The following is a 19,218-nucleotide window of genomic DNA, read 5'->3' as shown; positions in this document are numbered from 1 at the left end:
ATTTAGGCCACGCCCCTGGTTACGCTGATTTCAATACAAAGAATTGACACTTTATAAATCTAGTTACCTCTTATATCTGTGGTTATAATCATATTATATCAATAAGTTGATAATAAAGACCAAAATAGGGAATTAGGCCACTGGTCTCTGAGTAAATAATTTCATGTTTCTAGCAGTTATTTAGAAGATAAAAGTACAGTGAGTTATCATTTAAAATAATTTTTGAACCGAGGCGTTTTCGACGAAAGTTCGTTATATATCAATCAAATTACAAAAAACTTATACAAATTATTAATCAAAAAAACTCAGAATAAAGAAAACTCCAGAAGATATGATCACGCATAGGAATAAACTCGTTGAAATTACTCTTTTTAGGGTTCCGAACGTATTTGGTGTAATTTCTCTATGTATGCTGTGTTGTGACGTGAAATTTTTGGACATTGTGTGCTTCATGACAACAAAACTTGGTTTCTGATGTTTTCTGTATTCTGAGTCCAAAACCTTCCCATTCATACATACTATTCATTGGTGAAAACCGCAATAAAATCCGTTCAGCAGTCTAAATTTATCGCGAACAGACAGCTGCGAGGGAGGACTTTGTTTTAAAATATATACAGATAGATAATTACACTCTTTACAGTATAGGTATTTTCTTAATGAGATAGTTATCTAATAGTAGATTATGAAACGAACTTAAGTGCATCTTATAAAACGAATGATTATAATCATTTATCATTAAATAAATAAAAAATAATTGTAATGTAATGGCAGAGAAAACGACTGTAACAATAAGGAGAATACTTAATTTTGATTTGACTTATTTTTCTCAATTTTTTTTTATCTATTACATATTTAATAAAAAGATGAGTATGGTCGATCGATTGTACTTGATCACAAATCAACAAAAACTTGGTAGAACAATAATATCTAATCTAACTAAGGTTATGAAAGATACAGGCTAGGCTACTAGCTTATACTACTTCACCCAAGTCTTGATTACTCCACGCTCCGCCTCTGTCCCGCACTTACCTCAAACAGATAAACTTAAACAGATCCGGCACAGTGGCAAGCGTCCACAGTTCTTGTTCAAGGTTTTTTTTTTTATTCTTTACAAGTTAGCCCTTGACTACAATCTCACCTGATGGTAAGTGATGATGCAGTCTAAGATGGAAGCTCTGGTCTCGTATATAGAGGCATTTATTATTATGTAGTCGTTTATCGCCCTCAGTAGGCCTAAAACGCGACCAATGAAATATCCCGCGAAGAGAAATAGCCATATATAAACCAATAGCGGTACAACCTGAAATATCGCTATATCTTTCATTTGACAAAAGAGATGGGCCTGGGACTACGCCGGCATTGGTCGACATGTGTCTATTTCTCTTCACGAGATATGTCTTTGGTAGCATGCTGCATCAGCGATTTGCGGCCTACGTCAGGTCGCCTACGTCTTGATTAGTCCACGCTCCGCCACTGGCTCGCACTTACCTCATTAAAAAGGTCCACAATGTTCCGGTACAGCGGCAAGTGTCCACAGTTCTTGTTCAAGGTCTCGTATATAGAGGCGTTTATTAGTATGGAGTCGTTTATCGCTCCCAGCCCTACGTCGGGTCTCAGATGCCAGCACGGCATGCCGCGTCGCTTCGTCGAACCGTCCATTATGTCGTCCATCACCAAAAAGTACGCGTGCAGCTAGACAAAGGAAATAATAGTCTTTTAAAAAAAAATTAACCGACTTCAAAATCACAAAAATAAACTAAAAAGCGAAAAATAACATCTGGTCACTTTGTAGGCTTTGTAGGTGTAGTCCCATTTGGGACCAATCTGGAAGTACGCGTTTCGTTTGGAAGTACAGAAGTTTCAAACAAAAAGAGAATTTTCAGAATTGTAGAAAGGACGAAGTTATGAGGTAAAAAAAATTAAAAAAAAAACATAAGCGTCGAATTGAGACTCTCTTCCTTTTTTGAAGTCGGTTAAAAAGAGGTAAAGTTAGTCTTGTAGGGGTAATCTCTGGATCTACTAATACGATTTTGATTTTTTTTTTACTTTTTTTAGGAAACCACGTTATTTGTGAGTGCCATGGGCTATATTTCATACCCATATTCTGATAGAAACAGGGCGTCGACTAGTAAATTATAAAATCACAATGACAAATCACATTGAATTAAAAATTCGTTTATATTTGAAAAAATCAATGGCTATTTGTAGAGTCTATCCCAGGTTCGGAAGGCAGGTTCTGCTGAAAAGAGCCGATAAGAAACTTAACAATTGCTCTTTAAAAATAATAATTATTTACAATGTTATTGTTATTTTATTACATATAATTATTAATAGTACTTATTGTGTGAACATGAGAGCCGATATAATTGCCTCTAAGCACGAATGTCATTTAAAATAATAATAAATATTATTTACCATTTCAACGCACCAACCCATAGCTCGGCTGACTTTGAGAGTTTCCTCAGTTATATTTTCCGGCCTTTCCAAAGTTTCATATGCGTATGTCGCGGTGAGGCCTCTGGTCTTTTTGCCTCCTTGCAAATTGTAAAGCAATACCTTAAACAATAATATATACCTTAAATATATAAATAATGTCATTATTAGACTATATAGCATCATCAACAGGTCACGTGATCATGTTGTCGATCGGATCTCCCAAACATTTTGTTAGTTTTCGAAGCGTCAGCGTTTGTAGAAAGAGAATCGACCTGCCATATGGATACAGGCCCTTGTGTCAGGCTATTGAGTAGGTATACCTCTTTCGTCCACACTGCTACTTCAGGAATGTCAGCAAACTTTGACTGTGTCATCAAGGTGTCGATGAGGCCTGGTAGAAAATCTTGAAAAGTTTCTCTTTCTCTCTGCATCTCCGATATGGAGGCATTCGTTGACATCTTATAGCTCTGCTGTTGTGGAACACTGTTGACAATATTTATACTTACTTATTACTATTTATTACTTATTTATATTACTAAATTCTCTAATTTATTTATATTTTCGTTTTTAAATTTTTTAACTATGTCAATAAAATACAAGATATAATAGAAACACTAATTAAAAAAATTCCACCCTCCCACTGCAGGATATTTGAGTGCCCAAAGAACCGGTGGTCAGGCCTCCAGAGTGAGGAACCTCCTCACAATACGCACCATCTCAAAAGTAGCTGTATTTTTAACCGACTTCAAAAAAAGAAGGTGGTTTCTCAATTTGACCTTATATATTTTTTTGTATCCGACCCTTGATCCAGCAGTTAAGCGAAAGCTTCGGTGATAAATAATTATTATTACTGTTTTTTTTTTAATTTATAGCCTCAATAGCTCAACGGTAATAGTGGTCAGACTCATCACCGAAGGGTGGTGGATCGATCCTCACCCCGTTGGTCTATTGTCGTACCCACTCCTAGCGCAGTCTTTCTCGACTAGTTGGAGGGGAATGGGAATATTGGTCATATTATAAAAGATATATGACCCTCTAAGTATGATTCATTTTAATCCTGAACTGTAGATCAAGATTTTTGCTTCTCCATATACAGGCTATCCAGTAAATATTACTCTATACTTATACTCTATAGGGCTGTACCAAGCTGATACCAAGGCCTATTATATTCAAAAAAATTAAACTCTTATTACTTGAAACAACTATTCAAAAATATATAGGATTGGGTAGGTGTAGATTGGTTAGGCAGGGGAAGAGTAGGGTAGGAGTAGGGTAGGAGTAGAGTAGGAGTAGAATATAATGGGGGTAGGGAATGAGTCAAAGTGAAGCTTGACCGGGTCTGCTAGTTGAAATAAATAAACTTTCGACTTTGATGGTTACATTCTTGTGTTCATAACCATTGAACTTAGTCAATAGTTTATTTTTACACTTCAAATTTGAATTTTTCCACACCTCTTTCAATATTGAGTTGTTAAGTTTGTTTATATTAATCAAGGTAAAATAAGTAAGAGCCAATTCAGCTAATGATTAAGTTCATAAATTATTTATAATCATGCCAGTGGACCAAGTTATTGCCACATATATTTAGAGTCTTGTCAGCTGATAAGAGCCTTACTAATTAGTTTAGTAGTTTAAAGCTCAGTTAAACAATATATGAAATATATATCACTTTTTTCATATTACATAATATAAAAGTTCCCAATTACAGGTTGTTAATATTAATTATTTAGTGAGTTTATCATGATTTTTTTTAAACAAATTTGTTTTTGAACTATGTATTAAGCTAGTTAAAAAACAAAACAGTTGATATCAATAAATAATTACTTATAGGTTTAATAGGAAGAACACATCAGCAATGAAGCAAAGTATTATATTATGTAGTATAAATGTTATTATATACAGTGTATAGAATTATAGAGGTGATCTTTACCAGTGATCCTTTACAATGTAACAGGCTGATGAAGTACTTATACTTTGTTCTGATGTAAATCATCTTGTTCAGATTACCCCAAGTGATAAGTACAACAGACTAAAGTAGTCTTTTGTAACCTATTGTTAAGAATTAGCATCTTTATCTGATGATCATGTTTTGTGTTGTTAACAATTATATTGTATTGATATTGTTATGCTAGCACAATCCAAAAATACATAACATTGTTATGATAATGAGATGGCAGACAACCTACTAAGCACTGTTTGAAGAATAATGTTTTATAATAGAGCAAGCTGACGCCCTGCCATTTTACTGTGGTAAAGTATTTTTCAGATACCATGGGTACAGTGACAGTTTGTTTCACTCTTGAAAGTTTGCTGTGATTCACAATAATAGTACATAATATGAACATCATAAGGCAACTGTGACTGTACTCATGCTATCTGAAAAACACTTTAGTTCCTATTCCTGTGGGAAGATGGGGATAAAATATAGCCTGTGTAACTCGCTTATAATGTAACTTCTCATCAGAATTTTAAAATCGGTTTAGTGGTTTATGAGTTGAATCATAAGCACATGCATATTCACTTTTTTAAGGAACTTAGGATACAGAAATCATATAAAGAATATTGATATTAATAACAGCTTCAGAATCAGTTTACCAGTAAATACAGTAAATAAAGCTATGTTTTAAAATTTTCCATTTGTTCACAATACAGCAATCCATTTATTCATAATACATATTATGAATGTACCAAAGCTATTGTAAAAAAAACAGTAATACACTGCTTCTTACATATTAATTCAATATTGTCGTTTAATATATAGGTTTATTATATTTGGCTTAATCAATGTAATACTTACCATAGCGTTTTTAGACGCAAACCCGCAAATCTTTTTAATGTTCTAAACATTGTGATATTCGGATTCATTCTGTTCGGTTCAAACTACGCGCCACCAACTTTCTCCGCTAGAATTCTGTATATATTTGGCTCAGTGGGTTTAACAATCAAATTCACTTTACAAATAAAGTACTATGTACTTAACTCCAGAGGAAAGGTTGCGATATTATTAATTACACTTTTATATTATTGATGTTCATATTGTGTTTTAAAAATACAGCTTATTTATTAGGTCAACGTAAATCATGGAAAATTTACGTCTGTCTATAAAACTAATGGCCAACAACAGTAAAAAAACACAAAACACGACGACACGCGAACACAGCAGGTATTACAAAAAAAAAACATTTTTTTCCAAATGACAATGACAGTTGACATTGTTAAACAGTGCTGCCAGTACTTGTTTTACAAATTCCACGAAAATCAAAGCGGAACTCAGGGAGAAGAGAAATCCTAATGCAAATCCCCACATTAAAATAAAGTAATGTCCAAATTGAAGCAATTTTTTTAATGAAGTAGAATAAAATAAAAAACCTTAAGCTAATTTATCATGATTAATTTATCCTAATTACAAGTTCAAAGGGCGTAGCGTTGCGTATTCTCCTAGTGCTTTGATCAATGAAATTTAAAAAGGTCTACACTTTTTTTACTTCATGAACTGAATAATAGTGATTGTAAATAGGACAACATCTCAGACAAAGTAAAAAAGCAATCTCTTTTTTTCCCTCTTTTGCCCAAATTTATTTTGATATTGTCTATACAATATTGTAGAGATCAATTTTTCTTTTTTTTTATTGAAAATGTCTCGGTTTCTCTTGTTTACCTTTAATTCAAACTTGGCTAAATATCTACTTCATAAATAGTAACACCAAGAATGTAAAGTGATTATTTTCTAATACTAGCGGACGCCCGCGACTTCGTCCGCGTGGAATTTAGTTTTTCACAAATCCCTCGGGAACCATAGATTTTTCCGGGATAAAATGTAGCCTATGATTTAATACAGCCTACAATATATCTCAATACCAAGTTTCAGCTACTTCGGTTCAGTAGTCGAGGCGTGAAAGAGTAAAAAACATTCATATCATCAAAATCATCAGTTTTCGCAAATGTCGTGAAACCATGGATTTTTCGGGATAAAAAGAAGCCTATGTGTTAATCCAGAGTAAAATCTATTTCCATTCCAAATTTCAGCCAAATCGCTTCAGTAGTACCGGCGTTAAGAGTAACAAACATCCTAACAAACATCCATACATCCTTTCGATTTTATAATATTAGAAGGAATAAGAGCAATTCTATCAAATCATTCAAAGCTAACTAGCGGACCGGTATCAGTCCTGTGGCACATTTACTTTTAAAATGTTATATTAAAATGATAATAACTTGGGAGAAAAACATAGATATATAAAATATAGATCAACTTAAAATTCCCAGCAATTTGGGGAGTTCCTCACACATTGGCAACGCGTGATGAACTAAACACCAACCAGCCAATAGAAAAAAAAGTAGGGCGCGACTAAAACTTAAAGATCACTGACAGTGACACTGACAGTACAGTCTGTCAGGGTGAGAGTTACGATCATGTTGCCATTATAAAAACTCCTACTTAATGTTGTCAGATGACGAAAAGAAGTCGGTCAATTAAAAATACATGTTATTTTTCCTTTTTTTTAATAATTTGGTGGATCCAAAAAAATCATTTTTTGTTTTATTGACGATAGGTAATTAATTTTCTAAAAGACAAAATTAATTTGGTGTAAATCTGGGACATGTCATAGGATTGTAAAGGTTTTATACCTTTACAATCAAAACACGACTACACCTTAAATCTTTAGACTATAAAATCAACTTTAATTCACCTATAGTCACAGAATAAAGATGATGCAGAATGAGTCTTTACAGGCAGCTTGGTGAAGCCGGTGAAACCCATTAAAAAACACAAACTTAAGGGGTCTCCTTGACATATTCAATTCATTTCTTTATTAATATTGAATATTGATGCGGTTGTAACGAGTTGTAAATGAAAGCTGAGAAAAATCATTAATAATTGACTTGAATTAAAATCATCATAGTCAATATTAGCAGCAACCGATTTTTTTTTAATCGATCAAACAGTATTGGAGCCTATTCTATTCGAAACAAATAATCAAAATCATATATTTTTAAAATATAGGTATGATATAGATCATCGACGTTTTTTAACCGACTTCAAAAAAGGTTATAAATTCGTCAGAAACTTTTTTTTATTCGTTTAAGTCACCATCAATAATACCAGTTTAGTGTTTAGTATTTCGTTAAAGAGTTTAACGGTATCGCCCTAAGGCCACCAACCTGCAATAAAGAAGTGCACAACTACCCTATTGCGTTGGTTTCTCTAAACCTAGTCATCATTATCTTCATGTTATCATTATCAGCCTATGAAGTATGAACGTGCACTGCTGGACATAGGTCTCTTTCATGGACTTCCAAGCACATCGGTCTCGAGCCTCCATCAACCCGCTTGATACCCTCGGTTCCATTCCAGCACCTTGGGACTCCAACGTCCATCGGTTCTTTGAACTATGTGGCCTGCCCATTGCCACTTCAGCTTCGCGACTCGCTGAGCTATGTCAGTGACTTTGGTTCGTCTGCGGATCTCCTCGTTCCTGATTCGATCACGCAGAGAAACTCCAAGCATAAGGCCCATAATTAGCGACTAAGTCTCGGATCCGTATGTCATCACTGGCAAAACGCACTGTTCGAAGACCATCGTCTTCAAGCACCGAGGAATTTGAACTTAGTATTATCTAAGAAGTTTAGGCACAGGAATCGCTGGTAATGGTAACCACAGTACGCAGATATATAGGTATTTAAAAATTAAATTTTGTAATCCTATTAACTCATTTGTTTATTTTTTTATTCATTTTAATAGTTACGCAGATACTTAAAACTAACATTATTTTAACCCAATAGAAGAGGTTGTAAAAATAATTTACAGTAATTAATAATTATCTTATATTTGTATGTAATCGCCTTTTCTCATTGCGTTTTTTTATAAATACATAATTATGTAGGAATAGATATAATATGGATGGATGAGTTCAGAATTCATGTTATTATTTTATTTCTTGAAAATATTATATTTAATTTATAAATAGTTCATCCTTTTACATAACGTCTCAACGCAGAATGGAAATATGAACCGTAAAAGTAAGGCTAAAGTACTTGTATTTAGTGCGTTATCAACTGAGTTGTTTCTCCCAACCCACCTGGCAGTCCGCATTGGTGCAGTGTGGTTGGTTTAAAATTTCAAATCCAAACCCCCTTTACTAGATCTGATCTTGTAGTTTATAGTAGGCCTCAGTTGGTAACGCCCGTTTAATTTTTTTATTAATATCATTATCATTTTTGTAATTGTATGCTCAAAAATCTGTTATTTACTTAAGTAATTTCAGTTGCTTGCTCAGTTTCAGTTAGTAGGTATACACAGAGTGCTGGGGAGTATAAAGTACCTATTTTTATAACCCTTACCTAGTAAACCTATTGAATAAATTTAATACCGACTAATATCAAAATCCTAACACACGAACAGACTATTTCATATTCACAATTTTTTTGATAATTTTATACAATCACATTTTAATCAATAAGACCTAATTACACATCTGTGTTTTCCAATACACCAAATTTCATTTAAAATTCATCAAAAAAAGATTTATAAGATCAACTAATTTTCAGACCTATAACATACACGTAGTATCACTTAAAATTATATGATTATTTACAATGATTTTTTACTATTAGATATGGCATTAGTGCGTCGAAATTGAGGCAAACAAACGAAAGGCGCTCATTTGTCTTAATTTCATTTAGTTGCATAGTAAAAAACGAAAGTTATTTAAACATATACCTAAAGGACATTAAAAACTATGCATGTTTGTGCTTAGTGGAGTAGTTGAGCATTGGCGTAATTAGGATTATTTCCTAGGGTGGGCCTGGCCCGCGATATCAAATCTATTATGAATTACTAGAAGACGCCCGTGATTAAGAAAGTCTAAGGACGGATCCTTAGACTTTCTTAATCCGGCTCTCTCGCAAAATCCAGTCTTAGCGGACCTCTACTACCTATAAACTACCTCCCTGCAAAATTTCATCTTTGTACGTCAAAGGGATTTTGAGATTTCGTGATTTATACTTAAATAACAATTAGTATCATAATAGAATTCCATATTGGTGGCCCAGAATCCTAGGCCTCGCCCCTATATACGCCTATGAAGCTTTTTGCGGTGATTTTGTGTGCACGTAACACATCCAATAGTATAAAATCATTGATTATTTATTTAAAACTATTCGTTTACACTTCGCCTGAAGATGTTATCCAGAATTTTAAAGAATAAATCATGAGGTAGACCTCTGGTGACTTGCTGTATTTGTGTTCTAAGGAGGTCGTAAGTCGCCTCTTCGTATACAGAGTATGTGTGAGGTAATTGTAGTTCTTCGTACAGGTCCTTGATTTTCTGGACATCTTCAGGTTTTGTGCTGGCATAATGCTCTTCCATGAGTTGCCGCTGCGCGAAGGTCGCTCTCTGTAGAGCAACTACTGCTAACCAGGTGCATTTACCGTCTTGAATATCCGTTCCAGTCTTCCCGGTTACTGCCGGATCCCCGAAGCAATCAAGGAAGTCATCCTAAATACACAAAATATATTTATTTAAATAATTGTTTACAATCACTTATAAATATTTTTCGTAATTAAAATAGTATTTTATTGAGGGTAGGAAAGAGGGTATTATAAAATAAAAATCAAAAAAGAAATTCAGATTTGTCATATTCGAAATTCGAATTACGAATAACGTGCCCATAAATCCACTTTTCAATGATTTCCTTATATTCCGTATTTGTGTTTCAAGGAAAATGATCAACATAATAATTATTTATTATTATTATCTACGCAGTATTACGTAGTAGATAGATCAAGTCGAACTTACGGCAAAGTAATAACATTCATGCATAAAATTCAATGTCCTTGTCATGAATAAAAATAAGCGAATACCAACATAAAATTAGAGCTGGTATGCGTTTTTAATAGGTAGAGATACCTAATTGTACCTACTAATATTATAAAACTGCGCACTTGATTTTGATTTCAAGCGATGTTTTAATAAAATCGGACGATGAAGTCTCTAAAGGTAGAGGTTTGTTAAGGTAAACATGTATTAGGTAATGTAAGGTTGGAACACGTAAAGAAAATGAATGATAGGAGCTTATGGGACTTAGTCGAGTAATGAATGGGAAGCGAACGTTCCTGGACATAGTTAACGTTAATTTAGGGGACTTCTCAATTCTTAACAAAGGTCAGGTCAAGAGTACCCTAACTCGTGTGAATATATTGATAAGAGAGAGAATGGAAGAAGCAAGGGGAGATAAACAAGGATCAGGATTAGGCTTCAGCCTATAACCCTACGGGAAGGAGGCGTAATACTATGTATGGATGTAGGGTTTGTGGCATAGAATTAAAAAGGTTAATGGTACCTATACTAAACCATGAGAGTTATCTCAATACTTATCTACTACTTATCAAATAAGACCGTGATGTACCTACATACTCGTAGGTCATCAAATATTATGAATTTTGACTTTGACTTTGACTTTATGCGTAAATATTAAACCTGGACCACTCAGTCTGAATGAGTTGCATATTATGTTAACCCAAAACTTAGAAAAAGCATCGAATTGTCAAATTGATCCACTATCATCACGCAGTACCTATAATATGATTGAAACGCGATGGAAACAGGTCAGGAAATAATAAAAACCTACAAAATTTTAAATATTTTTCACGTAGAAAACCATCGCGTGTATCAAAGAAATATCAGCAACCATACTCTTCAGAAACCGAAATAAGCTTTTGTATTTCCATTGACGACCTCTGTCATAGAGTATGATAAACTAAATGACACTCACTTGAATTTGGAAGAACTCGCCCATCTCCAACAAAATTGTCTTTGCCTGTCTATGTGTCTCTGGGTCGTCCACTCCCGCCATCAGGAGAGCGAGTCCGACCGGCATTTGGAACGTGTAGTATGACGTCTTGTACTTCGTAATCGCCTCGTATTTGTCCATTGTAAACAGCGATAGATCCGGCTTGTCCGTCTTTTTCATTTGCAACTCTAGGTAATGGCCGATCGAACATTTCACCAACATCTGTAATAATGATTATATTGTCTATCAATATATTCATAGAACGAGAGGCATAGCCAGACATGCTTTATTTTACTATATATGAGAATTCATATTTAGCTTCCTTACATGCATTATGACATTTTTCATTATTGTATGAAGTATAAACATAACCGCACAAATAACAAATTTATATTTTGTAATTTTGTTTGAACGCCCATACAAATCTAACGATAACTATGATCAATGACGTCATTCATTCGTGCCATTTAGTAAAGGGCTTCTTGAGCGATCCGTGGCAATATTGCAAATATGTAGCTCCGAAAGTAATGATCGCAGATACATACACTGTTACCTCCTTCTACAAAATTGCTTTATTATTAACAAACTGTCATCATCTCTAATGAGGTCTATTAAATTTTAACAGTAAATATTGATAACTTTGTCATTTGATGTATTTTATAACTTCGACTTTACTATCTCGATTACACTTGCCAACTAATGGAGTCCTAATATTTTTTTAATGTCTGTGTAAATCTGTCATTAACGTAGAATATGCTTGCGGTGTCACGGAGTAATCTTGCGCATTATTATCTGACGACCATGAAATAAGTAATAATATAAATCCTAGTTAGTCAGTATGTATATTTACGTAAGGTAAAAAATTAGGTAAATATCTACTTAAGGATAATTATTACGAAAAATTACAAGAGAATATACGTTTGCCATTATTAACCGACCATAACGTAACACGTGATGTTAGAAAGATCAATATAATGACGTCATAAATAATATTGCGCCAGCAAAAAATATTGGCTGGTTTAGTGGATATTATATCCCATTATATCTCATTTTCTTAAATGCTCCAAACCATCTAAAAGGGTAATTTTAAATCAACTTGAAAAAAAATAAAAAATGTCAACCTACAAAACATTACAATAATCGTAAATTTTATGGATACTACTAAAGTCACAAAATAGTCAGTGAACTAAAAAGTGTAAAAGTTGGAAATATGCTTTTCTGACTTAAATTAATGATTATTTTCATGTGCCTAGTGTACCTACACTGACTATTTTGCGAATTGTGGGACTTCTTAATTTAATAACGGTCCCGCATCGGGGCAGCGTTAGGTCTAAGCTTCAAAACCCCTCTTCTATAAAGGCCCAACAATGCGACCAACAAGATATTTAGTAAAGAGAAATAGACAAATGTCAACCAATAGCAGCGCAACCTGAAATAAATCTCTTTCAGTGCGTTGGAACAACTCCGCCGCCATTGGAAGATTATTTTTAACCGACTTCAATAAACGAAGATAAAAAGGCTTTAAATAACACGCCTCTAGCTTGGCACCGCCGTCAAACTGATCAGAAGGTAGCACATATAGGATAGGTCTAAGCTTCAAATGGTTGATTGGTTGGATGGTTATTTTAGTTTAGATTTGATTTTGAAGACTGTTGAATTTTTATTGTCTATTTATCTTTACGACAATCGTTGGTTGCATGTTGGTCTAATGATGATTTTTACATACCTCATTAAACATCTCCAGTACGTTCTTATAGTAGGGCTTGTTGGAGAAGTATCTCTTGAGTGTGGAACACATGGCCGCGTTGACCAGCGCCAGGTCGTTGATGCCGCCCAGCCCAACGTTGGGCTGCCGGTGCCAGCACGGAACCCCGCGCCGCATCTCAGCACCCTCCATCATGTCGATGGCCAGCATTTGGTGTGTGTGGAACTGGAATGTCACCCAAACGTTATATTGAATTTAAAACCCCCTATATCCACTTGACTCCTAAATGGACGACCGGTCGTTACGTGACATGTAAAAAAATAATATCATGCTACGCGCGACAGAGGAATATAAAGATTTTTTTAAATGGCTCACAACGGTAGATTAGAATCGCATTCCCTGACTGTCGGCTTCTTCAACGCAGACGGGCTTTTTGATAAAATACTCGCGGGCAGCGAATGGTTAAATTGCTGTAAACGTGTCTCAAACGGTGAAGAAAAACATCTGCATGTACCAGAGAATTTTCTTAACTCTCTGCGTGTGTGAAGTCTGACAATCCGCATTGGTCCACTGTGGTGGACCTTTGGCTTAACACCTCTCATTCTGAGAGGAGACTCGAGCTCAGCAGTGAGTCGAGTATGGGTGGATAATGATGAATAGCAGGGCAGGTCACTTTGCACAGGTTAGATTTTGCACGCTAAATTCAGATTTGCTGCCTAATCGTTGTCAGCCTTCGTTATAATTGCACAGGACATCGTCTTAAATATTACGAAATGTCACACTCACATGGTGCGAATCGCACTTCAGTGTCAATAAGGTATTTTTCACACTTTATTACACTAGCGAACGCTCGCGACTCTGTTCTCGTGAAATTCTGTTTTTAAAAAATCCCGCGTAAACCATGAATTTTATCTTTGTCATTTTTGCACAGATAGCGAAGTGCGTTCGTTTTTTTTTTGGCAAATGCACCAAATACAGCCAGTATTACTAATAAAGTAAATTAATATTTTTGTGTTTCTGCTACAGTTAAATGGTTGTCATTTATTGTCAAAATTAATAAAATGAAAGAATTAAATGTTTTTTTTATTATAGTTTACCTCACGAAGTTAATTGTATTCATAAAATGTTGAGCACTTTTCTGCCACAAAAACTCTTAAAAAAGTACAATTCGTTTTTAGACGGATGATTAACGTTATAGGTACATTACATTACCGCACATGTGCATTTTACTTTACATTACGGCACATCTGATACATTACAATACTGAAATTGGTGAAATACTCTTAAGAGATAAGTACTTTACGAGCAAATGTGTTATAAATAGTTTTATAAGATTAATAACACATTACAAACTTTCTATTGGGTTTCCGTATAGTTCTTTATTTAAATTTTCATTTATTGTAGCCAATACGATAATTTATTAAGTAAGCACGACTACCTGATAACAAAAACAAACATAAAGCGTCCGGTAGGCGCTGAATAATAAATTTCAAGGATATTTACCTCGTAAAAACAAGTGGATCGTGTTTGATGTGCAATAACATATCAATATTAAGTAAATAAAGATTTTTAAAAATGTTTGTTGGTAGAGGCTTACGTAATGAGTGTTTATCAAATACCAATATCTATGGGTATAATAGGCTTTGTCCTGATTGACTGACGAACAGTGGCGTAGCGTGCTTTGGAGGAGCCCTGTATCAAAATGATTTTGGGGGACCCAAATGAAGGGTAAAGAATTCACACAAAGTAAATATGACAGTGACTTAGTAGTAGGATCTTTCCAACTTTTGGGCGCTCGATTTTTTTTTTTTATTCTTTACAAGTTAGCCCTTGAAGTGATGCAGTCAAAGATGGAAGCGGGCTAACTTGTTAGGAGGAGAATGAAAATCCACACCCCTTTTGGTTTCTACACGGCATCGTACCGGAACGCTAAATAGCTTGGCGGTACGTCTTTGCCGGTAGGGTGGTAACTAGCCTCCCACCAATTAAGAAAAGCTCAATCGTCCCAGCCGGGGATCGAACCCAGGACTTCTGTATTGTAAATCACGGAGGCCAGCAAAAATTAGTTAGGTTATTAGGAGTTACTGAATTTAAAAACCCTTACCATTTCTGTGCACCATCCCATGATGTTCGCTAGATGAATGTTTTCCGGTGTCAAATTATCTTGCTTTTCCAACATTTTGTAAGCAAGAACGGTTGCCAATCCGCGGTTTTTTTTTCCATTTGGAACAGTGTATTGAAGCAACTGTAACAATTAGTATTTATTAAAAAAAAGAAATAATGTATATTGGAAAATACTCAGTGTAGAATAACAATGACATACTGGCCCTTAAACTAGGTAAGTCCAGGCTATTCTTAAGGGCCAGTGGTTTAGTTATTAGGTTTTTTATAGAGCTAGGTACTTATTAACAATGTTTTATCATACTTACACCTTTTCTAAATAAAACATCATTAACAACATACCTATCGTAAGCGTAAACGAAATAGTTAGTCACATTTTTTTTTTAAATTAGGAAAGATTTGAGATTGAAAACTGATGTCCATTTTCCTGAAGAAAATCTTTAATATTTTTTCTATAATTATATTAAAATAATACCTAGTAGTTTTCTTGAAATCATAAGCATCACCATAGCCAGAAAAATAACAAGAGGAGAAAGGGGTATTTAGGCAATAGGAGACTAAAATATTATTTTTTTCTAAACTGTAATATACCTAACATATCTTTAACAATACCATGTTACCTACGTACGTACGACTATTATTTAAAGCTAATTAAAAAAAACTACTTAATTCGAAAAGTTGTGTAGCTTTAACTTAACGGTACTTAATAAATTATAATTGATGTAGATATAACGGTAGATGAATTAACGTTTAGGTATGGAAAAAAGAGTTTGTTTTGTTCTTTAAACCCATTTTGTTTATAAATTGACTTCGATCGATGACGTCGTTTATGTAAGTGTCTACTTAAAGCACGTAATAGATAGGCTTTGTTCTTTGTTTAGTCATTGTTATCAAACTTATCTGTGTTGCTACCGAACATAAATTCATTATGTAGAGCATTCCCCACATATGAATATGAAATCGTAAACCGTCGAGCGCAACGTGTTCAAGTTCAGTATTGTTGTTCTTTAAGTATTCTGCCATTACATTCAATAAAAGTTGTTTTTCTAATTTTTTTTAATATGGCCATGATATACCATTTTAAAATCTTTATGATGAGCCCTTGCATTTGATACCCATATTGCAATAATCGAAAATTAATAGTTTTTTCATCTCGAGTCTATAGCGTATCACAGTCGTCGTATTGGTTTTAACTTCACCTATCTAAGAACACTTGGATTAATAGGACAAACCTAACGAATTTAATTACGTAAATCCATTGAGTGGTTTGGAAGATATGAGGTAATAAAGAATAATAAATAGGCACATACATACATACAATATGCGCGCGAAAAACAACCCAGATCGCGAAAAACATTCGGGGAAAAAAAATTACAACGTCTAGATAGGTAAAGATCCATCTAATTAAAATGAGTTTTTAATAGCAGTTTATATCAAGTCAATAATAAGATAACAAAAGGAGATAATTTCGTTTCAAGTAATCAAGCAGTAAGGTAGAAAAGTATTCTAGAAGCACGTTACACAATATCGAAGTTTTCTTTAAGGGTTACTTAACGCAGTAGTTTTTGAAGCATTTCAACATCTAAGTATTGAAATCGCAGTTGTTGGTTATGCAAGGCTACCTACCAAAAAACAGATAACAAAATTGTGGCCGTGAAAGTTAAAATGCTATTTACCTTTTTAAATCAAAAACAGGTACAATTTCAACTGGGATAAAATAGGCCCATGCCGACGAGGTACCTGCAGTAATCTGGTAGATAATGGGTGCGATACGTCATGATACAGTACAGTTGATATCTATTTTATGAAATTATACCTTTCTATTTTTAGGGGAGTCTTTTGCTTTTACGAGACATTCAAGATCATTATAGTTGTTAAGCTGTTCATTATAAGTTAATTACAAATGACAAACAAAACATTTCTCCATTTTAGGCTAAAGACAGTATTCGTTGTTTAGTTAGAATAATTATTCGTTTGCCGAGATCATTTTTCCGTTTTATTAGAGCAGCTTAAACGCTGCGACATTGCAAGTTAATAATATACTACATATGTACCTACTTAATTAAAAGACTAATCTCCCATTCGAGTAGACCTATAGAAGGCTATCTTAGAAATAACTTCTAGCCATTAAGACCTGTTTTTGCAACAAGTTCTGAACTCGCAGTTAATTAATATTTGTAGGCAGTTAGCAGCAAAAAGATATTAGATGAGGTCAAAAGAACGATTTCTTTGCTTATTATTATGTTGATATTTGTCACGTTGTTCAAAACGTGATACAAAAAGTGGATCCAGTTTAGAAAACATCAACGGTCGGTCTATCGGTCTGTGATAAGCATTCGAGATTGGAACTCTTTATAATATGACTAGCTATGACAATATTATGCGCACAAAAGCCGGTTTTATAAACAACAAGCTAATTGGATATTATAATCAAGTTTTATACAAGCATAGCATCAAGCGTTTCTAATTCTACAATCACTGACTACGTTTGTGCCAGGTTATTCAAGTCATCTAGTTCCATGTGCAATGAAATTATAACCAGAGTTATAATTTCCCATCACTCCGAATAATTATTTTCTGGCTACGGACTTAAACCTACTTAAAAAGTAAATGTACACAATAATACATTGCATCTTGGTGATGCTTCAATCAAAGAGGTTCTATATCATCCTGTCTAACCACTGACAACACAACATAGAACGTACCTTGGCCAACCACTTGCTGGCTTCAGGCACGTCAATATGCTTGCCAGTTTCAGTCAGGTCCCTCACGATGTCCGGGAAGCAAGCCATGAACTCCCGGGACTGGTCTTTGGAGACGGCCAGTCCACGGGCTGCCAGTGGCATTTGCTGAGATGTGAGGGTCGACAGGAATCTAAGGATTAAAAATTTTAGTTTTCCTAAGATTTTTAATAAAGAATCTACCAACGTTTGAATTATCACATACAATAAAATGATACCAAATGTGATTCGTTTTTTTTCAAGTTACCTTTCATTATGCTTTGATTTGATCAAGATTTAAAAAGCATCCAAAATTCTTAATTTTGAATTAAAATGTGTAATTTAGCTAAATTTACTTCACAAAACAGATACTATAAGCTATTTGAGTTGAATAATTGAATTACTAGCTTTGTATCAAAACATATGCATCGTAGTTCACAATGGAGTTATTATGGAAATGAACGTCTTTTGTCATTGTAAAGACAACAAGTTACAATGTATAAAAACATTCAACAATTACAATAGCATCTAAAAAACATTATAGTCGTATTGTAATTACGTATTTCCTACCTACATTAGGTATATGGTAAGCAAATGGGTAGATATGCGATACGGCGTGTAGTATTACGCAAACTGTGTTGTTACTCCGCTTAAAGTTCACTGACCTGTGATATTTCTGCAACTTCAGCAACCTCTTAGATCCCGCATCATCGTTTTGCTTCAATGTGACGTTGCTTTGGTCCAATCTGGGTACCATTGCATCCGAATTTGTTACACTGGTTGTCTTGCTGATGTGCCGACGCAGCTCATTTTTGTACAAATGCAAGAATTTCTCTACACTTTTCTTTGTAGAAAACATGTTGAATTATATAAATTTATTTCTCTTTGTAAATTATAAGTGAACAATAGTTATATTTGATGCTTCAATTGATGAGAGCAAAGTTGTAATTGAAGTAAGTCACGTAGACGCCCGATCACAACGACTACTTGTGACCGACTGATTGATACCTTTTGTTATGTTTTGCTCCTTGCCAGTAACAGCAGTTCACTCAAAATAAAGCTTAGAGCCGACTGTGTTGTTTACACTCGTTCTATCGACATCGATAACGTTATCAATAACATGATATTTATAAATGCAATTTGCATTATTTAAAGCGTGCATTGCATGTGATCACTCATTATCCTAAGCATATATCCTTACTATTAAACGTGCTTATGAAACTGAACTATAACTAAAAGAGAAATAATTTTCATCAAAAATTTCATCCTAAAACCCTCTTAGGGTAGAATTTTCATAATTCTTAGACCACATTGTAGTAACAAATAGTCTATGTAGCTTTACCAATTCTTTTGTATCTCGTTGCTTCGATTGGTGATACAAGGGCTGCCTTATTTTTGCGCAAAGGATCAGCGTGGCTGCAGTAAATGCACCCAAAATTTTTG

At 34.3% G+C, this 19,218-nt stretch overlaps 1 protein-coding gene across 1 annotated transcript in view; it reads right to left on the bottom strand.

Moving 5' to 3' along the window:
* Window positions 1-18,790, bottom strand: part of LOC112051030 (uncharacterized) — a 31,534-nt gene extending 12,744 nt beyond the window's left edge. Inside the window, exons 1-9 of the mRNA XM_024089491.2 lie at window positions 18,441-18,790; window positions 17,761-17,929; window positions 15,039-15,179; window positions 12,956-13,159; window positions 11,212-11,451; window positions 9,643-9,935; window positions 2,757-2,919; window positions 2,416-2,556; window positions 1,489-1,692 (exon numbers count right to left, since the gene is read on the bottom strand). Of these exons, the coding sequence (XP_023945259.2) occupies window positions 1,489-1,692; window positions 2,416-2,556; window positions 2,757-2,919; window positions 9,643-9,935; window positions 11,212-11,451; window positions 12,956-13,159; window positions 15,039-15,179; window positions 17,761-17,929; window positions 18,441-18,634 (1,749 nt within the window). The 5' untranslated portion in view covers window positions 18,635-18,790. The remainder of the gene's footprint in view (window positions 1-1,488; window positions 1,693-2,415; window positions 2,557-2,756; window positions 2,920-9,642; window positions 9,936-11,211; window positions 11,452-12,955; window positions 13,160-15,038; window positions 15,180-17,760; window positions 17,930-18,440) is intronic.
* Window positions 18,791-19,218: the final 428 nt, after the last annotated feature.

The sequence above is a fragment of the Bicyclus anynana genome, chromosome 20 (genome assembly GCF_947172395.1).
Source record: "Bicyclus anynana chromosome 20, ilBicAnyn1.1, whole genome shotgun sequence".
Taxonomy (NCBI): domain Eukaryota; kingdom Metazoa; phylum Arthropoda; class Insecta; order Lepidoptera; family Nymphalidae; genus Bicyclus; species Bicyclus anynana.
Note: the sequence above shows the minus strand (reverse complement) of the source record. Positions and strands in the feature narration are given on the sequence as shown.